This window comes from Crocuta crocuta, unplaced genomic scaffold (assembly GCF_008692635.1).
Source record: "Crocuta crocuta isolate KB4526 unplaced genomic scaffold, BGI_CrCroc_1.0 scaffold95, whole genome shotgun sequence".
NCBI classification, from domain to species: domain Eukaryota; kingdom Metazoa; phylum Chordata; class Mammalia; order Carnivora; family Hyaenidae; genus Crocuta; species Crocuta crocuta.
In genome coordinates, this window is record NW_027530971.1 from 14,911,674 (window position 1) to 14,935,018 (window position 23,345).

The window sequence follows — 23,345 nt, forward strand, 5'->3', positions numbered from 1 at the left end:
CGTGTCGGGCTCTGTGCTGACTGCCAGCTCGGAGCCTGGAGCCTATTTCGGAGTCTGTGTCTCCCTCTCTCTCTGGCCCTCCCCTGCTCACACTGTCTCCCTCTCTCTCTCTCTCCTAGAAATAAAAAAAAAATATTAAAAAAAAAAGAAAACAAAGAAGGGGAAAGATTGGGGTGACGGGACTGTGATTTTAGAAAGGGAGGTCAGGTGGCCTCTTGATCACTGACATTTGAACAGACACATGAACAATGAGGGAGTGGGCTCTGTGGAACACCCAATGTAAAGGCCTTGGGGTAGGAGCTCCCGTGTATTCAAGAAATACTGACGAGACCAGTGTGGCTGGAACACAGTGAACAAAAAAGAGAATAGGTCTTAAAGGCAGACAGGCAGTCAGGGATTTTATTCTAGGTGTGATCCAAAGCTCAGATTTTAAAAAGGATTGCTCTGGCCGTGTGGAAGCCGGGCTCCAAGGAGGCACCAGCACAGACAGGGAGAGCATCAGGAAGGCACTGCAGGAGTCCAGCAAGAATGACAATGGTTGAACAAAAAAAACCAAAAAACAAAAAACGGTAGTGCTGGGGGTGGAGGCAAGTGGCTGGATTCAAGATGGGAGTTTGAAGGCAGAGAGGACAGGATCTGTTGAAGGACTGGACAGGAGCAGAAGAAAAAGAGAAATCCAGGATAAATATGATGGGACCAAATCATACTTTAGGAACACAGTGTTTACATCTAAGAAATACTTACCATTTGATTTCTAAGGCAAGAATAAATCCTGTTCCTTTTATGCACAGTTTTATAAAATCACCAATCTATTTGCTGATTCAGAAATTAACGGTATATACCTTAGCAAACAAGGGGCGGGGCTCTAGAATATTTGGCTTTGAAAAACGTTTGCTGTTGCTTTTTGACATGCTTTGAAAAACTTCCTCCTGTGTGATCCTCCTCCCCAACACTGAGATGCCAGTTACAGAAAATCCACTGGTTGGAGTTATGTTTGGCATGATAAACCAGGAGCTGAGATTAAGGACATAGCTCATCCTTCTTTCCTGAATATTTCCCTCAATTCTTCATTCTTGTAATTTCAAATGAGTAGACGATGTTAACACTTGTATTTTACAAACCTTTCACCAGACTGCTTTCAGCATATTTATGATACAGTTATTCTCTGAAATCTCTGCTCTGAAGGAAGGACCAAACCCAGTGTGATGTTTTCAGGGACTTCCACTTACAGCTTCTTTTCAAGTGGGAACCAGTGTCCTTCCCAAATCTAACAGCAGAAGAAGGCAGGCATAACGGGTGGAGAGAATGGTCTCTGAGGTTCACCTCTAGCCAGAGCCTTCTGGAGAGAAGGCACTTAGAAAAAGCACCCTGCCCGGACCCCCTGCCCCAAGTCCTGAGGGGAAACAAACCTACCAGAAAACTGTAGTCTTTATTCTAGAAAATAAACAAGAGAAAACACAACCACACAGACACTGTCTTGCATTTAATCACACAGAGGAATTAAGAATCCGTACAAATAATGAACATTGCTTTAAATACAAATAAATAGCTCTGGTTTCTAAAGGAAACAACTCTAGGTAATTCAAAGTTAAGTATTTTCTAAGTTCCTATTAAAAATAGAAGACTATTTTGCGTTAAGTAAGTCCTACTCCACCATAACCCCGTGAGGACCTAAGGATAAAATGGTGAATTCTATACTCTTAAGAAGTCACCAGAAAAATGAGAGATGATGCTCTCACCTCCCTGAACTATCCCCCAAATGGAAGGAGAGTTCCTTGCATCACAGACAGAGCTAATAAATGCAGAAAGTACTTAATAACTAAAGATATCTAAAGATAAAAAGATTTACCTTGGGGAAGGGGATGAGAGTTTTCTCTGGACTGGTTCTGTGAACTCTGAAACCTCACTATGCTCAAGACTTGGGTGCAGTGTCATGAACTCACCTATGCTCACAGGAAGACCTGAAGTCCTAGGATGAAAGCTTCCTCTTGCTGGGGCCGAGGATCGTAAAGCGTCTGTCATCACTAGGGATTAAGACAATTTACCTGGTAAAGACGCAATGGCGCTGCCCAACGCCACAGCCCATCAACCCGGCCCCAAAAGGACCAAGATCACTGACAGAAACACACTCCCAGATCTGTTCGTTTATTTCTCTCTTTCTGTTCTTGTATTTAAAATATTCAAACTGGGAAAACTTATCTGGGCCAGACAGTATGTTTTACAAAGGAAGAATCATTTTAAAGTCATGCGGTCTTTCCAGCCTTTAAGAACGACACAAAGCATGAGCTCATTACTATATTGGTGCCAGAGCAGGGCCTGCTCCGTGGACTTCCTGCGTCCACGGTGTGTCCCCTCCTCTCCCTGCACAAGTCAGTTTAATTTCTCCTACTTAGACCCCTACATGATTATTGATAAACAGTATCTTTGACAGAGATCAATATAGCAACGTTTAGGTTTTCAGAGAAAGTTTGCTTTCCTATTTAGATTGACCATGATACAATTCCAAACAGAACATTCTCATGCTATTAAAAAAAAAAAATCTCATGCAATAGGCGCAATTGTAAAAGTCCCACGTTAATAACAACATTTGGTATATAGAAGGCAGAATTATTTAGATTTTTTAAAAATGACCACTGAAGAGTAAAAGTTGGATTTCTGAACAGAACTTCACTGTGGTATAAAATGCTAGATTTGATTCTACATTTCTGTTGACGCGAACAATTTTAAGATATACACCATGTTTTTCTAACTGGGATTTTGAAACAATAACCATAATTCTGAAACAGATGACCACAACTTTTGCTCAAAGAATCAGCTCCCTTTTGCCAAGAACCTTTTCTTTTTAGTCTAGTTGGAGGGATTTCCATAATAAATTCTGGAACAACAATTCTCAACATGATTCAAAGTCTCTCACTTCCCTCCCTCTCTCTTACTTTTTCTTTATATTGTAAAGACATCTGAGCACAGAAAAATGCTCCACTTTTTTTTTTTGTACAAAAGATCGATGTTAATAAATTTAGTTTCCTGACTTAGACCATATTTTTTGTTTGCCTTTCTCTCTAGCATGCTATATAATGGTTCTGGAGTCACAAATGCAAACACACCAGCCAACTAGAGCATCCTACGGTTCAAATCACAATTTTGGATCCGATCCTATTTATTCTGGACGATGCTCAATTCCACACACACTTCAGGGAAGAAACATCCATGAGAACATCCAAAAACATTATGCTACCAAACACTAACAGTGATTGTGCTCTGTTGGGTAGTACCATTCACATCTACAAAGTACAAAGGCAGAGGATTTCAGGTGTGAAGACCAGTTTCCTTTTGCTGCTACAATAATTCATAACCATCATCTTCGAGATTTCCAAGCTGTTCTAGAATAAGGAGTAGTCCTTTTTTTATCTGGAGGCTTAAAGTAGGAATAAACAGGCGCTGCTGGGTACTCTGCGTCAGGATTTTCTGCCATCATTTTCAGCTTGGCTTCAATGGCTTTTATCTTAGCAGTGACACTGGAAAAAGGACAGCAGAGGATCAGAGTGGGCCTGAGTGCATTCTGAAAATACTCATGTACTTCATCTTCCTTGTGCCTTCTTTTGCAGATCAGAGAAGCAACATGATACTTAAATACGAATATGCAAATATTTCATAAAAAACACACACAAATAACATTTTAAGAAAGATCAGGGAGGCCCTGGTGGCTCAGTCGGTTGAGTGTCCAACTCTTGATTTCGGCACAAGTCAGGCATGATCTTGTGCTTTGTGAGTTCGAGCCGCGCAACAGGTTCTGTGCTGACAGTGTGGAACCTGCATGGGATTCTCCCTCCCCGCCCCTTCCCCTCACATGTGGTGTCTCTCTGAAAATAAATAAACAAACATTAAAAAAAAAAAGGGATCAAACCTGAACCATCTATTAAATTTTTCCTAACACCCACACTCTGTTAGGAGTACTCTGCATATGGCTACATTTAATCTTCAGACACACACACATTGTTTGACACTGTAGTGCCTGGCAGATAGTAAGCAGTCAAATAATTCATGTAGAAATTGAAAGCAGGGTCTAGGGGCACCTGGGTGGCTCAGTCGATTGAGTGTCCAGCTTCGGCACAGGTCACGATCTCATGGTTTGTGAGTTTGAGCCCCGTGTTGGGCTCTGTGCTAACAGCTCAGAGCCTGGAGCCTGCTTCAGATTCTGTGTCTCCCTCTCTCTCTCTCTGCCCCTCCCCCACTCATGCTGTTTCTGTCTCAATAATAAACATAAAAAAATTTTTTAAAAATTGAAAGCAGAATCTTGTATGAATAAATAAACAAAATGTGGTATTAGATCACATTTTGGAATAGTATTCAGCTTTTAAAAGGATGGGAATCCTGAAATAATGCCACAACATGGATGAACCACGAGGACATTACGCTCAGGGAAATAAGCCTGTCACAAAAAGACCAATTCGGTATGATTACACTTGCATAAGGTACTTAGACTAAGCAAAACCAGAGGCAGAAAGTGGGATGGTGGTTGCCAGGGGTTTGGGGGAGGTGGGAATGGGAAGTTATTACTTGATAAAGAGTTTCAGTTCTACAAGATGAAAAGAATTATGGAGAAGGATAGTGGTAATGCTTGTAACATCATAAATGTATTTAGAACCACGAACTGTACACTTAAAATGGTAGAGATGGTGGGGCGCCTGGGTGGCTCAGTCAGTTAGTTGTCCGACTCTTGGTTCTGGCTCAGGTCATGATCAGGTTTGTGAGCCCCACATTGGGCTTTGTGCCGATAGCATGGAGCCTGCCTGGGATTCTCTTTCTCCCTGTCTCTCAAAAAAAAAAAAAAAAAAAAAAAAAAAAAAGAACAAAAANGACCAAGACCAGGCCAAATAGAATTAAAAACAAAAAAAAGGTTAAGATGGTAAATGCTATTTTATGTCTTTTACCACAGTAAAAAAAATATTGGAAAAAATAATTCATGTAGGATTGAAAACAACATTGTAAGGTGGGTTATACTCATTTTGCAGATGAAAAAACTGAGGCACAGAAAGGTTAACTTGCCGAATATTACTTAGCTGGTAAGCAGTAGAGTTGAGATTTGAACACAATTTGGATTCAAGAGCCCATGCTATTAACTACTACATTGTACCATTTTTTGAATCACTAAATAATAATGGAAAAACACCCTGGAATTCCTACAAAATCTCTTTTTAACAAATGTGTTTGTAAATGCATTCATTTACGGAGTGCTTACAATGAGCCAGGCACTGTGCCCAGAGTCTACCTACACTGTTTCTAGTCCTTGTGGGAACACCCACATTTTATAGATAAAGAAATGCAGAGAGGTAATAATTTGCCCAGGGTTCACACAGCTAACAGACTGCACAGCCAGGATTCAAGCCCAGTTTGTTATCATCAAAACCCCTGCTCTTTCCTCTCCATTAGATTAGGAGCTAAGCAGCCCTGTATCAGAGAGAAGGGGTGAGAAGACACTGCAGACGTTGGGAGGAATTCCTTTCTGATCGAGGTCACTGCCATCCCGGGACCAGAATGCAAAGCACTCAGGCAGTGGGTATTCTATGGCCCCTGGTTTCCTCTCCATTCTCAATGCTGTCATGATCTATAGTCAGGGACAGAAAAACTCGGAAGAGGATGTATACAATGGTCTTTCAGAAATCCTCAAAAACTGTACATCTGCTCCTGTATACTCCTAATTTTACGTGGCCAATGTAAAATTAAAACCCTAGGTTATGATAAAAAAGAACACAAAGTTATTACCAAGATGCATTCCAGCACCTTCTCTTCTCCATTCATGGGATAGCCAGCTCTCTGTCTTGTAGGAGTCACCAAAATACAACCTTCTCTAATTAGGTGTAGATGTTAATAGAAAGTGTAAGCTGGGGTTCTCTGGAGTACAAAATAAATGGAAACCACTAGGCTGTCTAATATAGATGCAAACACCAAAAATAAAATTAAAGACACATTCATTGTAACAGGAAGAGCAGTGACATTAATGCAGTGGTCTCCTCTCAACAGGAGTTAGATTTTTGAAAACCTCCATGAAAACTAATTTGTGATAATGGAGGTTAAAACTTTATGGAGAAAACAGCATAATGGATATGGTTCCCAGTGAACCTACAAAAGTCATTAACTTTTTTTTTTTTTAATTTCTGGGAGCACAAAATGGTAAAAGAGGACAAAATTAAGAAATAAATATCAATTAAGTTAACTATTATATTTAATATTTGTCACTGACATTAAATATTTTATTAAATGTTATTTATAATATAGAAAATATAATTTAACAAATATTAAATTAAATATTAAATATGTTAAGTACTGTAAATATATAAAGCAATGATATTAATTAGTAACTGTAAATTAATTTTACTGTATTTTTTAAAAATGTTTATTTATTTTTGAGAGAAACACAGCATGAGTGAGGGAGGAATGTGGGGGGAGAAGACACAGAATCCCAAGCAGGCTCCAGGCTCCCAGCCGTCAGCACAGAGCCCAACGTGGGGCTCGAACTCACAAACTGTGAGATCAGGAGCTGAGCTGAAGTCAGACACTTAACTGACTGAGCCACCTAGGCACCCCTAATTGTACTGAATTTTGAAGTCCAGTAGACCTAGCTTTGATTCTGGAATCTGTTACTTGCTACCTGTGCGATCTTGACCAAGATACTTTACCTTGCTAAGTGTCAGTTTCCTCCGAAATAAAATGAGCGTTCCAGTATTCTTACTGGCATTTTTATAATTAAGTGACACATGGCATGTGAAGTGTACAGCACAGTGCCTGCTTTACAGTAACCTCAATAAATCCTGGCTATTGTTATTGTTAAAATTTCTCCCTAGGCTACAATGCAGGGGGAAAAAAACCCCACACAACAAAAACCCTCTACTTCTGCTCAACCATCCACTTAACTTCCCCTTTCTCCACCCGACTCTTTATTCCTTCGGTTTGAATTAACTCCCCAGAAGTAACTGACAGTTTGTGCACACTAGAACCAACACTGCTATAAGTTGCTGAAGTGGCCCAGAGAATGAACGAGCTGCACATAACACTCTATAGAGGGGAATTCACGGCTGGGGTGGAATTAGCATACGATACGTATAATGACAAAGCCAACAAGACTCCAGGCCTGGTTAAAATGCTTGTTTTCAGCGTAAGGACTGTCTGAAGAGCCTGCGAATTCCAGTGCCAGGTGCAATGGCTGGTCCATGACAGGTATATCCAACGGGTTTTGGATGAATGAATTCTGTAAGTACATGAACTTGGGGGTATGGGAGGAGAGGCAATTACGCATTCTGGAGATTAACTAACACATCTCTCAGTATGTCAAAAGTTGACAGTTCTATTCTAAACCAAGAGTCTAAAGATCCACTAAAGTACGAATGAAGGCTTGGAACGAAGACGTGGCTCATGCCCCTGAATGCTTTGTGTCCTTCTACAGAGCCCCATCTTACCTGAGGTTAGACTGAGTGGGCTCAGTGCTGGAGGATGGCTCAAGACTGATAGGAAGGATCTTATCATTCTTGTTATGATCGTATCTCTGAAAGAAAAAGGGAAATCACTTCAGCTGAGCAAAAATCAGCCCTTTACTGTAGTGCCTAAGTTCAGAAACTCCAACCCCATCAGTGTACCGCTGGCATATTTCTAGACAATCTTAGGACAGCTTTACACTTAGAACCATGTAAAACTCCATACAGTTTTGGCCTAAAAGCTATAAATTTAGAAAAAGGAGTTTTGGTTTTTGTTATTTATTTATTTTTTGAGAGTCAGAGAGAGACAGCACGAGCAGGGGAGGATCAGAGAGACAGAGAGACACAGAATCCGAAGACAGGCTCCAGGCTCTGAGCTAGCTGTCAGCACAGAGCCTGACGCAGGGCTCGAACCCACAAACTGTGAGATCATGACCTGAGTCGAAGTCGGGCGCTTAACCCACTGAGTCACCCAGGCGCCCCAAGAAAAAGGAGTTTAAAAGTACCAAGCATAACATTCATCCCTGAACAGGCCTGAGTGGAGAAGAAAAGTAGTAACAGCTTTTAGCCACTGATATGAAAAACATCCTATAGCAAAAGAGTAGTTTAATTTGATGTCAGATAATAATATAGCTCTTGTAAAAAGTAAATTAAATATTAAAGAGCAATCAGGCCCTCTGGTCAAAAAGACTTGTAGGAGAAGAGAACCGCAAGGCACAGAATTTCCTAAATGAAAGATGGGAACAGAGGATCATTTCTCTTGCATGTCTTTTCAATGAGACACAGAATGAGAAAATGACAGCTAGTCTGGCAAATGAGACTTGATTTTCTCTTGAGTAAAAAAGCATTTGGTAATTCTCCTTGTTGTTTTTATGTTTAAGGCAATGTGTCCTAGAAACAGAGAAGGCTCTGTGATTACCTGAGATACTCAGAAGGATCCAAAGTGTCTGAGCTCTGTTTTTCAGTCTGGACACCCAGCTCAAATGTTTAATTTCTGTGACCCTTTACTGAGAAGCTTGGTGGGTAGGGGCCTCGGATCAAAAGCCATGCTCCTATAGGTAAAGACTGAAGCTCCACTTTTAACTGCTACAGACCTTCTCACAGGCAGGTCTGTCAACACCTGCCACGAAGGATGCAAATAAACTCTTGGGATTGCTCTGGTCCACATCCTTCGCCACCTTCATGCCAGGTAACACAGACTGCCATTCTTTTTTTTTTTCTTTTAATGGTCATATCTTTTCCAGTGCATTTTCCCAAGAGACCAACTATAAGATGAACGAGGCCATCTGCCACTTCTTGGGCCTTGGAGACAATTCAGACCCTGCAAAGTCCTACACATAACTCTCAAACTCTCTGGAGTGATGAGACGCCAGGGCTTTAAGCACTCATTCAAACTACCCATTTCTCAAGCATTTAGAATAAACATATTCAAACTCTCCACAGAATGGAGAGGCTGGAAGGAGTCTAATAATGCCTAAAGCAACTAATTTTAAAAATAAATGCATTTTTTCATCCAAAGAACAACCCCCACCAAAAACATGATAGAGGTCTGAGTATACACATCAGCCACATGGAAAAATCAATCAAAAACAGAATCTGTGGGTATGTGGAGAGAAACAATGAAGGAACTTAATCCCTCCTGAGATGCTTCTCAAAAGAAAAATCTGGCAACACACATGGTAAATACAAGTAGGAGACCGAAGTATGCCTGCTCCAGATGTGAAGAGGCTGGGATGTGAACGGGTAAGTGGACAACGGCCTTCTGGAACACTCACTCAGGGAGAGCTTGGAATGGTCTTTCTAGCCCCGCAGACTTACCTTGACTTGAGCATGTGCCCATCGTACCACCAGCTTCTTAGACAGAGCCAGCTTGCCATTGAGACACTGGATGGCTTGTTCTGCTTCCTGTCCGGGAAAGGGAGGGATGTTAGTCAAAAATTCACGGGCCTCACAGGGCCTCACCAGTTTGATGGCTGCAATTCCAACCAGACTGCTTCTGATAAACAACTGGCAAAGGATTTACAATTTAAAAAAAAAAAAAGAAAAGGCATGATAGCAGAAGGGATGTGAGTTTTGTAAAGTTGGCCAAACAAAAACACCAATGGTGGCTCTGTTACTTACTGGCAGTGGAGTAGTTGGCAGGGCCCTCCCTTAATCTCTGTGAACATTAGCTTCTTCATCTGTAACATATGGATACTACTACTTGTTCCTCACTGGTTGTTGTGAGGAGTCAAAGAGTGCATGTAAAGAAAGTGTGGAGCACGTGGTAAGCACTCAACCACTGTGAGCGAATTGTTCTTATTAGTGGATTCCTTTCTATACACTTCTGTCTGTCAGGACCTACTGTGCTAAGAAATCTACTGGAACTATAGCTCAGACTAGGGCTTAGACTCCTTGGATCCAAAGTGAGAAACAGTAATGGCTTCAAAGGATATGGGGGTGAAGGAAACTAGGCCGGAAAAAGCAGGAGTGAGTCAAAGAGCCTGTGAGCAAGGTGTTTGTGTGAGCCAATCTGTGCACCTGGTTTTTAGAGCCAAAACTTCCCTGACCCTTTCCCCATCAGATACAGGAGCAACAAGGTTAAAAGGAATTCCTGAAGCTGAATTAAGAGTCACTCTAGGACATTCCCGGGAAGCCTGGTCGTACTTTTCCATCCTGCCAAACCTTCTCTGCTCCATTTGTATCCACGAGGCATTCAGCCAAATGTAGCCCATGTCTACCAGGGGGTAAAGAAGCCCTTAAGGAACAGGAGCAGGAACGAGAGGAGTGGATCTGAGACTGCGGTGTAACACCACCAGGCATCCCAGTCTGGTGTCACTGGGGATTCCCTTGTTCCTGCAGAGCTTGCCAGCGTGGCATTCAACAGATACCGGAGTGCTCACTATGTGTCAGCCATTGGACAGTCTCGGACACCCTCGCTTGCCAGTCAGAGAGACAGAAAAGAGACATTTTATTCTTCTTTGAGGTTTCATCTAGTGAATTAGAATTCACACGGCATTCTCTATTAATTCTCCAACATCAGCAGTAGTAAGATGCCAGCAAGAGGATACATGCTTTTAAAAAAAATTTCTTAACCTTTGTACGTCATTTCAAGGTTCATGTACTCAACAATATTATTAAACGCCAACTATATTTTCCTATGTGCCTTCATCTATTGTCTCAACTCCCTATAAGCTAAGGGGAGTATTTTTAATCCCCATTTTAAAATGAAAACTGAGGCCAAAAGGGGTCAAGAGGCTTGCCCAAAGTTCATAAATAAAAGAGCCAGCAACAGAAGCGAGGCTTTGTGACTCGTAGTCCAGTGTTTTAAAATCAACATCTATCCCCATTGTGACCACAGATTTTAACTGTCTGTAAGAAAGCTCATCACGCTCTATCATTAAGGAAGAATAAGGTATTTAAAAATGCTAACCATACACAGCATTTTTTCACTTCCCTCATTTAGAATACCAATGTATCACTTAGTGCCTATCTCATTTGCAAAAGTTAGAGGAAATGGAAAGCATTCCCAACACTGATCAGGACAAATGACACTCTCATACAGTCTCAGAACGTACAGATACAACCTTGCTTGAAGGCAAGTGGCAGTCCTATCAAGAAAAAATATGTATGGCCTTTGTTGACACCATTCAATTTCCGTGGATACAGTGAACGTGAAAATAGTAGAGTTATGAAGCTATTGCCTAGCAGACTGCTTACACCTGTGAATCACTGGGGACAACCTAAACAGCTAATAATTAGGGATTTAGTCAAATAACTTACCAGATAGTCCTATGATGAAATATTGTGTGGTTGTCAAAAATGGTGTTGAGTTACATATAACAAAATGTATACACAATTAAGATCTACATCAGTGATTTTTTACATATAAATAGCCACACTGGTGAAACCACAGCATCATGATACGGAATGTTTTCTGGATATGTGGTAGAGGACAGAAAATTTTTAATAGACTTTGAGTGGTAAACAGGACAATATGACCTGATTTGGGTGCTCTATCTATATTTTCATCTATAATTAATACACACTACTTTTATACCAGGAAACGCATTCAAATACAATATTACTGAAACAATAACCAGGCAATGGCCTTCCATATGACTACTAAAGTTATAGAGAATACTAGCCAGTATCTCTATATTTAATAACATCCAAATCCAATTTCTTTATCAAGCCGTGTTCACTTAAAGGATACAATTTTACCGCAAGAAGATACATGTGTATATTATGGTTGAAGCTGAATGCTCTCTTCCTCCATATATATTCAGATCTGTTCACATTTGTTTTGCGACACTCAGAAGAAGGGTACATTTTTAAGAAATCAAAATAAAAGAGTTTGTGGGTGGCTCACCACACACAGGGAGGGCTTCTGCACCACGGGGCAAAACTATTGAAAGAAAAGGAGGCTTTGTTGGCCTGCCACTAAAGGAACAAACAAACCAGAGTAGGGAGGAGGATGTCCATGTGCTTAATGTGGGCACCCAAAGCATCTGGTCAGAAAAGTAGGTCAGCCGCCTCAGACCGCGAGCCTGGGGAGAGTCGGTTTTGAAAGCTGTTCACTCATTCGTTTACCGAGGACTCAGGGTGAGGCACACAGGGGTGAGTCCGACACAGCTCCCGCCCACAAGGCACCACGGCTCTAGTGCTCAGGAGAGAGGCCTAAGTAAGGAGGAGAGTACGGGAAGCCCGTGCAAGGGGCGAGGTTTCATCACCTGCTTAGTTTCGAAGTTGACGAAACAGTACCCTCGAGGCTGCCCCTCCAAAGCTCCGGACTTGTGGAAGAGGAAGTCAAACTGCTTCACCGTGCCAAACTTCTGGAGGAGCTTGAGGAGGTGGTATCTGTGGAGAAAGGACAGCCCGTGAGCACACCGGGAATTTGGATGCCCACTCTGGCCGAAGGGGGAGATAAAAGCAGGAGATAATTTACCCTGGGGATAAAAATCTCGCCACCCCCACCCCCACCCTGCTGCCTTCTCCCAAACTGCTGCGTTAGTTTATTTGGCAAACAGACTTGTTTGCCTCTATTTGGAATGGGAACGAGAATTGTCATGGCTAAGCGTCTGTCCAGCACAAACATACCAAACAAAAAAACCACACCTAACAAACAGCTGTCTGGCCCACAAGCACCATTTGTTTTTCTTTTGGAGAAAAGCTCAAAAATAGTGTCGATCTATTTATTTTTAATCTCTTGGCAATGAACTAGTATTTGTGAATAACTACAACTCCATCAGGAACACATACCCACACTCCAAAAGCCGAAGCCTCCCCTATCTCAAAAATAAATAAAGTAACACACATTTACACAAACCAGAAAACAACTTTGGAAGACTTCTGTAATAGATTTCATAATTAATCATTAGCCCCGAATTGCACTCGTGAGAAATTCTGCCAAAAACCAAACCACAGCTAGCGGCACTTCCATGAAGTGCCTGAGAGTGTCAATCCCTGATGTGACTGAATGTTAGGGACAATGTGGAACTACAATGTGATTGAGGCTGGTCTCATACAGGGCAGGGGAACCTGGCCAGTCCTATAAATCACCCAGCTGTGGGGAACTCATCAACCTCAGTTGCTTTCAGACAGTTTATACTTTGGAGCATGGTCAGTTAAAGAATACTGATGGCCCAGGAAGACTTTTTTCCTGGTAAGAGGCTCACCCCAAGCTCTTGCTTGCCATTGTGCCCCTCATCCTCTTCTTGGATTCCTTTCCTAACACTTATTTGGTTTCTATAGAGCTTTTAAGTTATTCAAACAGATGTGGCCTTAACAGGTTGCTGTGGCCAATCTCAATTCCGACTTCCTGTCATCTGATGTAAGGGTGAGACAAACCAACAGCTCTCCCGTTTCCTTTTCCTTTGGCCTTCCTCCTGGCATCCTCCACACTATTCAAATGGAGTCAAGGCTTTCTCTAAACAATGCTGTCCCTGTGATACTAAAAAGGTATCAGCCCACATGCTAAATCTGTTATTACTGGGAATTCTACCCCACAGGGAGTCAGTGGAGCTGTTGTTACAGCCGCATTTATATTCACATTATTTTCTAGGAGAAACTCATCAAGATTTTATTCTTGAGTAACAATCTCCTTTGGGAGGCAGAAAGATATGAAGGGGATCATAAACTCTATATACTAAATTTGATACTAATGTACATCAACAAGCAAGCCCATTATCCTGGATCAGGTGCCTGACACAGTGAAGCAAGAAAGACATAATACAGGTCTTGCACTGGGGCAGGATGCAAGGATCCCAAGGCATACTGTGGCCATTAATCTGGTCGTTAGACCTGTTTTGAAAGGGAAAGCAATTGTAACCCCCTAGTTTCCAAATTCTCAGCTCCTCTCAGGAGACCTCAGTTGCTAGTGAGGATGTAGGCATGGATTCTCCAGGGGAAAGGGAGACATCTCAAGTGCAGATTTCTGGTTTTGATTTTTGAGTAGGCGTACAGCAAAGGTGAGCCTCTCAAATGCACAGATAGATATGGGCTGGAAGAACCTGGATCTTTTTTTTTTTTTTTTTTTTAATATAGTTTATATATTTTTAAGTAATCTCTATGCCCGGTCAAGGGCTCAAACTCGCAACCCCAAGATCAAGAGTCTCACAGTCCACCAAATGAGCCAGCCAGGTGCCTGTCCTCTGGATCTTTAACTCACAGCTGCATCTTCCATGTAGTATAATGATTCAAATCTCAACACTGTGCCAGTTGCTGTGAATGGTGGGTCAAACCCTTTTTTCTAAAAGACAATCTAAGGGCTACTGTGGGCAGGTCATCTTTTCATCAGTTCTATTCTGCTTAAAAGCAGGAAGGTAAGGCGATCGGCATTTCCTAGGAAATGAATTTTAATTTACTCAGAAAAAAAAAAGCCAACAGATTACTCTTTGAAAAGCTAACAAATACATTCTGCCCGAGAAGCGCGACCTTAAGATTCCAGGAACATCTGCTTAGGTCTGTGTCTTTCAACTTCTCCAGGATTTCTTTCCTTGTTTGATAATTTCTTGAAATTATCGGAACACCGAAACAAAAGGAATGAAATGTTTACTATTTTGCTTCCTGGAGATGGGGACTGTGAGCTCTGATAGTGAAAAAAAGCCCAAAGAGGCTTGCTTTCACATCTGCAAGCACTTTCACATGCTGCTGAAGTACGGGAGGGCTCAGGACTCAGAGCCTCGCTTCACTTCATGAAACGTGGGGCCCTGCAGCCTTCAGGAGCTAGTACACCAGTCCCAACATGTTTCTGCAACTTAGTGTTTTCCATAATGGTCTTGAAAATGGCCTTCCTGCCTAATGGCACAGAAGTAATTAGTCTACACAAATGTTAAAATAGACACCTAGACACCTACTCCTTGTCAAAGACTGTAGTAGGCACTTGAACCATTCAGATGAATACAACCAGGTCCTTGCCTTTCAAGGACCTCACATTCTGGTTAGAAGACAGAAATATGCAACCAAAAAAATTGCAAAACACTATGATACTTGCACATAGATATATATGCATGAGCACACAGATGAAGAGGCCCAATCCTGCAGGGAACATGGTGGTTACTGAGTATCACAGTGCGAAGAAATGAAGGTGAAAGGGAAACTGCTTCACTGGAAGAGAGCTGCATTGGGCAGTTAAGAGATGAGCTGAAAGGCAGGCAGGGAACAGACTGTGAAGGACGTTGGTGTTCTTGGTGAGGGAATTTTAATTTGATGCTGTAGACAATGGGAAGCCAATGAAATGATATTTAAGACTGTTTTAAATGGGTAATTTGTTTTAGAGAAAATTCTTTAAAACTTATAGAAATTATTATTCGCTGGGTCTTTATGTTCTATGTTATTAAATAGTACTAATGTGTTTCAAATTTAAGTAGCAAACAGCCAAGGCGGACTCATGCATACCAAGGCATTAAAAGAAAAGAAGCATGAATCATGAAGGAAAAATAAGAATGGGCTGAGAAAAACAGGGTTTCTTTAGGGTAAAACACACATTCATGCATGGACTCCCCTCTTGCATTCTCTGAAAGTCCACCTCAGAAGCACATTTCCACCTGGATGGCTCTCCACTACTTTTAAGTTTACTTAGTATAACCCAGAATGACCTCCCCTCCACAAACTGATGCCCTTTCCAGCTATTCCACCAGTCAGTGTGGACAGGATTCTCCATTTCTTAGGCAAGAAACAGCAGGGTCATCTTCAACTCCTGTTCCCCTTCCTTCGTCTCTTAGACTCACCTACCAGTTTCCAAGTTCGTGGACTCTACCTCGTGATCGACTGGCCTAATTTCTGGCAGTCTTTCCTAGCTTATCTTCTGCATCAGTCTTTGCTCCTCCAACCCACTCTGCATACTGATGTCTCATTTCTCCAATAAAACATCACTTTCATGGTGTAAGCATCCTGCTTCACACCCCCTAGTAAGTCTCTTCTACAAGTTCAAACTTCTTGCCTGAGTAAATTTTATTTATTTATTTATTAAAAAATTTTTTTAATGTTTTATTTATTTCTGAGAGAGAGAGAGAGAGAGAGAGAGAAAGGGAGACAGTGTGAGCTGGGGAGGGTCAGAGAGGGAGAGAGAGATACAGAATCCAAAGCAGGCTCCAGGCTCTGAGCTAGCTGTCAGCACAAAGCCCGATGTGGGGCTCGAACCCACGAACTGTGAGATCATGATCTGAGCTGAAGTCGGACGCTTAACCAACTGAGCCATCTAGGCGCCCCTGAGTAAATTTTAAAGACCCTGCATGAATCTGATAGGACTGTCTATCTCACTGCTTCTTTCATCCTCACTTAGCATTCACCTTCCTTTAATCAAAAAGGTCCTCCTGACAATCTGCTCCCACAGTCTTTCTTATTTTCGCTCACACCTTCCACTTAGAACACTCCTTTTTGTACAATTTTCGCGGCTTTGTTTCTTCTCATACTTCTCATGAATTGTGCAGTGGCTATTCCTTTGACTTTCTACATAAAACATTTAATATTTGAAAAAGAAAGCCAAGATTAATCCTTTCAGAGGAAACCACAGTGTGGAAAATAGATACTATCTAAGGACATTAACTTTTTTGGCTTCTCTGTTTCAGGCACTAACAATGACATTTGGAGGTACTGTTTACCCTGGGATGAGACTGGATCCCACAATCTTAAAAAAGTCCTTATATTTTAAAATTTAAAACAGGACACTTTAGGTTATCATTGTTCAGTTAAGTGGACTATTAGAATATCTACACAAAGAGCACTAGGTGATGGGGAATTAGTCCATGGCTATTTCAGTATACTGAGTTAACTCACTTAACTCTTCCTGTCCTGTAAAACACGGAAAATATTAACTGTTTCCCTTGCCTCACAAGGTTGTTATGAGCATAAATAAGAGAAATTAATACATTAGAGCCAGAAGAAATGTTCTCATCATAAGTTGAACATTCTCACTTTGTAGATGAGAAATATCAGGTGTAGTGTAGTTGGGAGGAATCAGAATAGAGTAGAAATAACATGGGTATGGAACCTGCTACCTCCACAAATCATAATACGTCATCATTCCCTTAAATCTAAATCTCTATGACCTATTTAGTCATATAGATATCCCTGGCAGCTCGCATAGCCATGAAATGGTAAGTACTGCAACCACAGAATACTGAATCCAAAACAACATGAAGCAGGATATCAGAGTCCTGGACAGTCAGTTAGCAATGCATATTCCTCTGAGAGGAAATTGATGGGCATCCCGTGTAACCTGAGCAGGACTCAGATGGATAACTAACAAGCACATACACATAAGATGACTCGAATTAATTACAAAATAAACGGGAAAATTGAGTGGAAAGTCTACTTTTTTAAACTGTCTCTGTTTTACATATCCTTATAACCATTCATGACAGTAAATATACACTATAAACTGTCTTCTAACAAGAGGTGAGAGACCATTTGTATATGAGGGGCATTCAGATTAGTTTATAAAGAGATCAGGAAGAGGGACGGTAAAGAGCAGGGGAAGTACAGGAAACAGACAAGAAGAACACGCTGAAGGGGGAAAGAGCAGGCAGCAGCAGCAATTTGTGGGTGGGGTTTAATTATGAAAACTGGAAAACCCTCTGCAAACTTCTCTAAAGAGTCATTAGAAGTTAATTTTTTTCCTTTTTTATTTTTTATTAGTTTTTTTCCCCCTTGAGAGAGAGCACAGGTGCAAGTTGTGGGGGATGGGCAGAGAGAGAGAGAGAGGAAGAGACAGAATCCTAAGCAGGCTCCCTACTGTCAGCACAGAGCCTGGCGTGGGCTCAATCTCAAACTGTGAGATGGTTATCTGAGCCAAGATGGAGTTGGACACTCAACTGACTGAGCCACCCAGGTGCCCCATGAGTCATTAGAAGCTTGAAGATCTGGATTCAAATACTTTTTGAGATTGGACTACAAGCCAGGCGCCCATAGTCACATAAAGTTGTAACATGCAATCCTACAATGTCTGGAAATGACTGGAGTTTGATAATTCACAAAAGCCCATCATTACCCACCTTGAGAGGAACAGGATCTAGAAGTTTATGTAACTCAAAGACTAGGAAGGAAATCACACATTTCCATAAGACCTACCTTACTGACGTGTTAGGTTTCTTTGCTGTAATTAAGTAAATTCAATGAGATAACGCTCAGCATTTCATACTAACCACAGCTACGATTGACAGCTATATTTAAAAAAATAAATTTATTACTATTTAATAAATCAGTCTGTTTGGCAGAGAAAATGTTTTAAGATAAGGAATGTATAGAAGAAAAACAGTAAAAGCAATAGCAGGTGACACAGAAGTGGGGAAGCCACAGGTAGGCCCTGCAAAGCCCTGATCTGCAGTTCAGTCCACGATGTCCACCTCTGGCCTGACATAAAAGGGGCAGAGATACCAGTGGGAAAGTTTTGATTCAATGTTCCTGTTAATGCTCTAGCTGAACAAAACATTGATATCCTCTAATTTCTAATTTCTGAGGTGGTAGATGCCCATTTCAACCTTCCTATCAAGCAGGACACAATTAGAGCAGGAGTCTCAATGCAATGAACTGCAGCCAAAACAATGAACGATGTTTCCATGTTGCAGATTTCCATTCAGACAAGCAGAGGTGGGAATGGAAACCACTCCCGGGAGCATCCCCTCACAGCTTGGCTTTTAGATGATGGAAACAGTTTCTCTGATCAACACACACAGCTGAGAGGCTGGGCTGATACGCACATTCATCCTCAAAGCCATAAGTCATAAAGGGAACCAAAGTAAATACACAGTCCATATTCCAGGGCCTCAGTGACCAAAGTAACATAATATGGGGACAACATATCTTAAATGGCATAATTCTTAGAGGAACCGAAAGTTAACTACGTTTAGATGATCTGAACTTCAGCAGAAGAACTAAACTTTTTGTTACCATCCTGATCCGTTAGTTCACATGCCTCTCTTCTCTCCCAGTCCCAATCCTACAGACACCTCCTCTCATCCTAGACTCAAATAAGCAGGTTCTCTGGTCTGCTCTCGCCTTGCCTTTACCACTATTCCAAAGGGAGCAGCTTTTATGACTGATGGCACACTCCACGCCTGCTTTAAGCACTGATCCCATACAGCTGATCTATTCACTCCTTACCATCCTGCCACCAACCACAGCCCTGTACCAACTGAACAACTGGGGGAAAGGAAAAATCTCTTAATTCTCTCTGCTAAGAAATTACTTTCCACTATCATGGCCACGATGGGAAGAGTGGGGAGTCAGGACAATTTAAGTCGTTCTGTTACCCTGGGCAAGGCACTTCTGTGTCTCAGGCCTCAGTTTCCTCTACTGTAGAATAAGAGCACTGCATCATATCAGAGGTTTTCAGGCGTGCTCCATGGGGCCTAGGACGTGGAGTCCTAGAACTGACTGCCAAAGAAAGCGTAGGTGTTGCCAGAGGGCTCTGGGTGGGCCTCTCCCCCACTTAGTCAGCACAGCTCTCAGCTTTTATTTTATAAATAGGTTCTGATTACTTTAAGACAAGGTTCCTCAGATTTAAAAAGTTTGAATACTGGTTAGTGTGGCACTTGATACACATTAGGCACCATATCATTTAGTCAATGAATGAAAACCAAAGGGGCTGACAGCGATTTCTAAGATGCCTTCCAGCTCTGACCTTCTATGGTTTAATGGCTGGTTAACATGAATTATCGTCAAGTGGTAGCCTCCGCCTGTTTGTGAAGGTACTGACACTTCTGCTAGTTCCCTCATTTTGAGAATAAAAGCATGCCATGGGCTAATTCTAGAAAACAATGTCCTGTAGTCACTGGGTACAGGGATTCAAATCAGGGGAAAAAAAAAAAAAAGAAAATGGTTGGCAGTAGGAAAAAAGAGGTATATGCTTTAAAGAATACCGAAGTCTGTGTTCTTGCAGAACAGTCCAAATATAAGAATAATGTCAACATAACAGGTTCATAACCAAAGCAAGTACCCTTCAAATATAATTAAAGCATAAATAAAAGTGCGAAAATATATCCTACATCTCTTGAAAATTCTTCTGAACACCACCACTGCAAACATCCCAGTTCTGTAGGTAACAGATTAAGACGACTCAGACTCACTCTGTGATCTTGGGGTCCAGGTTGCCAATCCATAACCGGTGCCCTTCCTGCAGGGAACCCTCTGAAAGGATGGATGCGTTCTCCAGGGGAAGAGTTTTGATTTCCGCTTCCATCAATCTCTATGAAAGACTAAAGAAAACGTGAGCATTCATTCAGGCAGGAGAGGAGCGACATTGTGTGAACATGAGACTTCAAGTTCAATTCAACAAACATTTATGCAAGGAGGGCAAGCCCTGGGCAGTTCTTCAAAGGCCTCAGTAATTCCACAACCAGGGCCCCAGCACCAGTTCCCTTGGGACAGCTCCTCTGGCAACCAGAGCACGCAAGAGCTTCCATTTAAGGGGAAAGGGGTGTGGTTCTGTGTGCAGAGACTAAAGTTTTCCTCTTTTGAAGCCAGAGGCCGATGGGGCAGAAGGCCAAAGTCTTTATTACTACATGATACTCCAGTTCAAAAACTGTCACCCAAAATAAGTCTTGGAAACCACCAGAAAGAAAGTCTTAATGGCACTGAGGGAGATGGGTGGGAAAGAGCAGCTATACATCTCTTCATGGAATAGGCAAGACAGGAAATTTAAAGCCGTAGATACAGGAGTTAGCACTGGGTTTGAAAGCAGGTTGTGTCACTTGGTGAACTGCAGAACATTCTAGGCTTCTGTTCCTTCACATATACTATGACTGGAAATAACAGTTTTTATCTTACAGGGCTGTTGTGAAGAGTAAAGATAACTCATGAAAAATCATTAAACACTGCATCTAACAACAGGAAGCAATCAATAAACGTTCGCTAGTATCGTGTTTAATATTTTGGAAGAGACCAACTTCCTCCTTAATCATTCCAGGTGCATTTACTAGCTGCATAACCTTGTGCAAGCAGATTCACTGAGTTAACACACCCAAAGCATTAAGAACCTCGTATGGCACCTAAGGAGTTGTCAACGAACGTGAGCTTAAATTATTACTAGTCTTCGATCCGGAAATGACTCATCTCACAATCAAAGAAGGAGGATGAGGGTGATGATGGAGACAGTGGTGGCAAGAGAAAAAAACACGGGTGCCAGAAGACCTGGTTTCAAATTCTGGCCTTTCCATTGGAAGTCACTTCTTTCTAAGAGTGTTTCCTCATTTCTACATACTACACCTTGCCCTGCTTGTAACTGAAGGTTGCTGAGAGGACCAAAAAATGAGACGACAGATGTAAAACAGAGCTCTTAACAAGTGTTATCGTGTGGTAGAGCAAGAAAAAAGGGCTGGGAAGATGGCAGGCTGTGCCAGACTTCGAACTCCTTGCTCTAGGAAACACGTTGTGTACTCTGTAACCAGATGTGCCTCAGAGAGTAGTTCTTGCAGGAACTGTCCGAAAAATATCAGGTGACATATATTGACCACTGCCACTACCTCTTACTCATCTCAGCAAAGCCCATGAAGTCCGGTACACAGCGGGCCCTGAGGTAACTGCTAAACACGTTTATCTAGCCCGACACACGAGGGTATTCTTCTACCTTTCGCACTCACGTGTTCAATCTGTCCAACTGTGCGTGACAAGCGACTGCTAACTGCTAAACCCAGTGCTATGTGCTGAAAACAGAGAAATTAATAAGCTTGTAGTTCCTGCTCTTCCCTCTGGAGACAAACAAACATGAAAAACACACAGAATCCCAGGAGTAGAAACAGACCAGGAGAAACATTGTGTCTTCTCCCTGCTTTCCTTTCTTCCTATTTTCCTTTTTTTTAAATATATTTTTTAATGTTTTATTTATTTCTAGGAGAGAGAGAGAGACAGCATGAGCAAGGGAGGGTCAGAGAGAGATGGAGTCACAGACTGAAACAGGCTCCAGGCTCTGAGCTGGCAGTCAGCACAGAGCCCGACGCAGGGCTTGAACCCACGAACCGCGAGATCATGACCTAAGCGAAAGTCAGACGCTTAACTGACTAAGCCACCCAGGCGCCCCCTTCCTATTTTCCTACAGATCATTCATTCATTCATCCCCGAAAGAAAAACTGAGCCTCTATTTCTAGGCATTGTCCAGGACAGAGCAGTGAACAAATAAGGCCTCTGCACTTGGAATGCTATGTTTGGAAAAGGGGCGGGGCAGTACAAAAACAAGATAAATAAACAAGGTATAAATTAGCCACAGAGTTGCAAACCCAATTAAGCAAGGTGTTCTGACATGGCAACTGGGATTGAGCTGCTTCAGAATTAGTGGAGAGGGAAGGCCTCTCTAAAAAAGGCATTTGCAATGAAGCTTCAATCATTGGACCCCCCTCTCATTGGATCTTGAAATCATTGGATTTTCTCATGTCTGAAAACAGCAATACCAACTACTACTTAATGTGACAAGAGGGTAGCATGTTTTAGTGGCAAGAGTGAGGGATATGTGGCTGAAAGATCTGTATTCAAATCCTGGCTTTTGCACCCAGTTATTGTGTGACTTAAGGTGCCTTTTCAGAAAATCTCTTCCTAAGAGTAGAGCTCGTTAGTCTCTGTCATAGCCACCTTTTCTTTCCGTATAATGCTCATTCAACGTTATTTACTATCCTATCTTGTGTTTCCCTCACTAGAATGTAAGCTCCTGGAGGGCTTTGCCTATCTGTCCTGATCACAGTTCCATTCACAGCATTTAGTACACTGCTTGGTGTTCAATATTAACTGAATGAACGAATGGGGCGCCACTTGGAGCCTCATTTTCTTCTTCCTTTCTAGAATGAACACTATTATCCCTAACTCAAGGGTCGCTGAGAGGTTTAAATCAAGAGTGTCTGTGACATTTCAGCACAGGGCCTTTCGTAAAAGTGTAATGAGATCAAGATGGCATGCGACTACCAAAATCTTTTAGGTCTGCAATGGCGACAACCCCCTCGATTAACAGAGTTTACAAAAACGCTGTTCCATCTATCCTCGCAGCTGACCTGCAACCGCCTAGAAGACAGGAATAATCATAATCATACGGAGAATAAGGTCCAGAGAAGCGAAGACACTTGTTCCTAAAGCCAACGGTAACGGCAGGGTCAAGCCTGGAACCCCGGCTTCCCGATTCCTGACCGCGAATTCCCAGATGCGATGGCTCGTTCCTCGGATTGTTATTTCCGGGCCAGCGGCGGGACAATCCGGGGCGGGGCCTGAGAAGCCGTCTTGGGTAGGGCGGCCTCCTCTATGAGCCCCTCGCCGGGCCGGGGTTCAGGTGCAAGGGCGCCTCGCGGCCGGACTCACCTCGTGGCCTCGGCGTCGTCCCCTCGGCTCATGCCCCAGAAGCAGGTCCCGACTCCACGGCCCTACGGCCCTCCAGACGCACCCACCTCAACGCCACCGGCTACCAGGCCGTCGGTGACG

The 23,345-nt window shown here is 42.2% G+C and overlaps 1 protein-coding gene across 4 annotated transcripts; it reads right to left on the reverse strand.

Moving 5' to 3' along the window:
- Nucleotides 1–1,468: 1,468 nt before the first annotated feature.
- On the reverse strand, nt 1,469–23,330 carry RBM18 (RNA binding motif protein 18). 4 transcript variants are annotated; one of them, XM_077769749.1, is made up of 6 exons: nt 23,226–23,330; nt 20,018–20,146; nt 12,182–12,308; nt 9,288–9,374; nt 7,455–7,540; nt 1,469–3,515 (listed from the first exon to the last, which is right to left on the reverse strand). In XM_077769749.1, exons 2-6 carry the CDS (start codon nt 20,128–20,130, stop codon nt 3,356–3,358), a joined length of 573 nt encoding a protein of 190 aa, XP_077625875.1. In that variant the 5' UTR covers nt 20,131–20,146; nt 23,226–23,330; the 3' UTR covers nt 1,469–3,355. The 4 variants fall into 4 exon arrangements, with proteins under 4 accessions (XP_077625875.1, XP_077625876.1, XP_077625878.1 ...); XM_077769750.1 differs by having other exon boundaries at nt 20,018–20,136; nt 23,226–23,329; XM_077769752.1 differs by lacking the exon at nt 23,226–23,330 and adding an exon at nt 22,925–23,124 and having other exon boundaries at nt 20,018–20,136.
- Between the last annotated feature and the right edge of the window lie 15 nt (nt 23,331–23,345).

Excerpts from the sequence above, each read along its gene's own strand:
- RBM18 (XM_077769749.1), bottom strand. The coding sequence starts at position 20,130 with ATGGAAGCGGAAATCAAAACTCTTCCCCTGGAGAACGCATCCATCCTT. Across the intron at positions 12,309-20,017 it reads CTGGACCCCAAGATCACAGA|ATACCACCTCCTCAAGCTCC; the intron begins GTGAGTCTGAGT and ends CTTTCTCCACAG. Across the intron at positions 3,516-7,454 it reads CCCACTCAGTCTAACCTCAG|TGTCACTGCTAAGATAAAAG; the intron begins GTAAGATGGGGC and ends TCCTTTTTCCAG.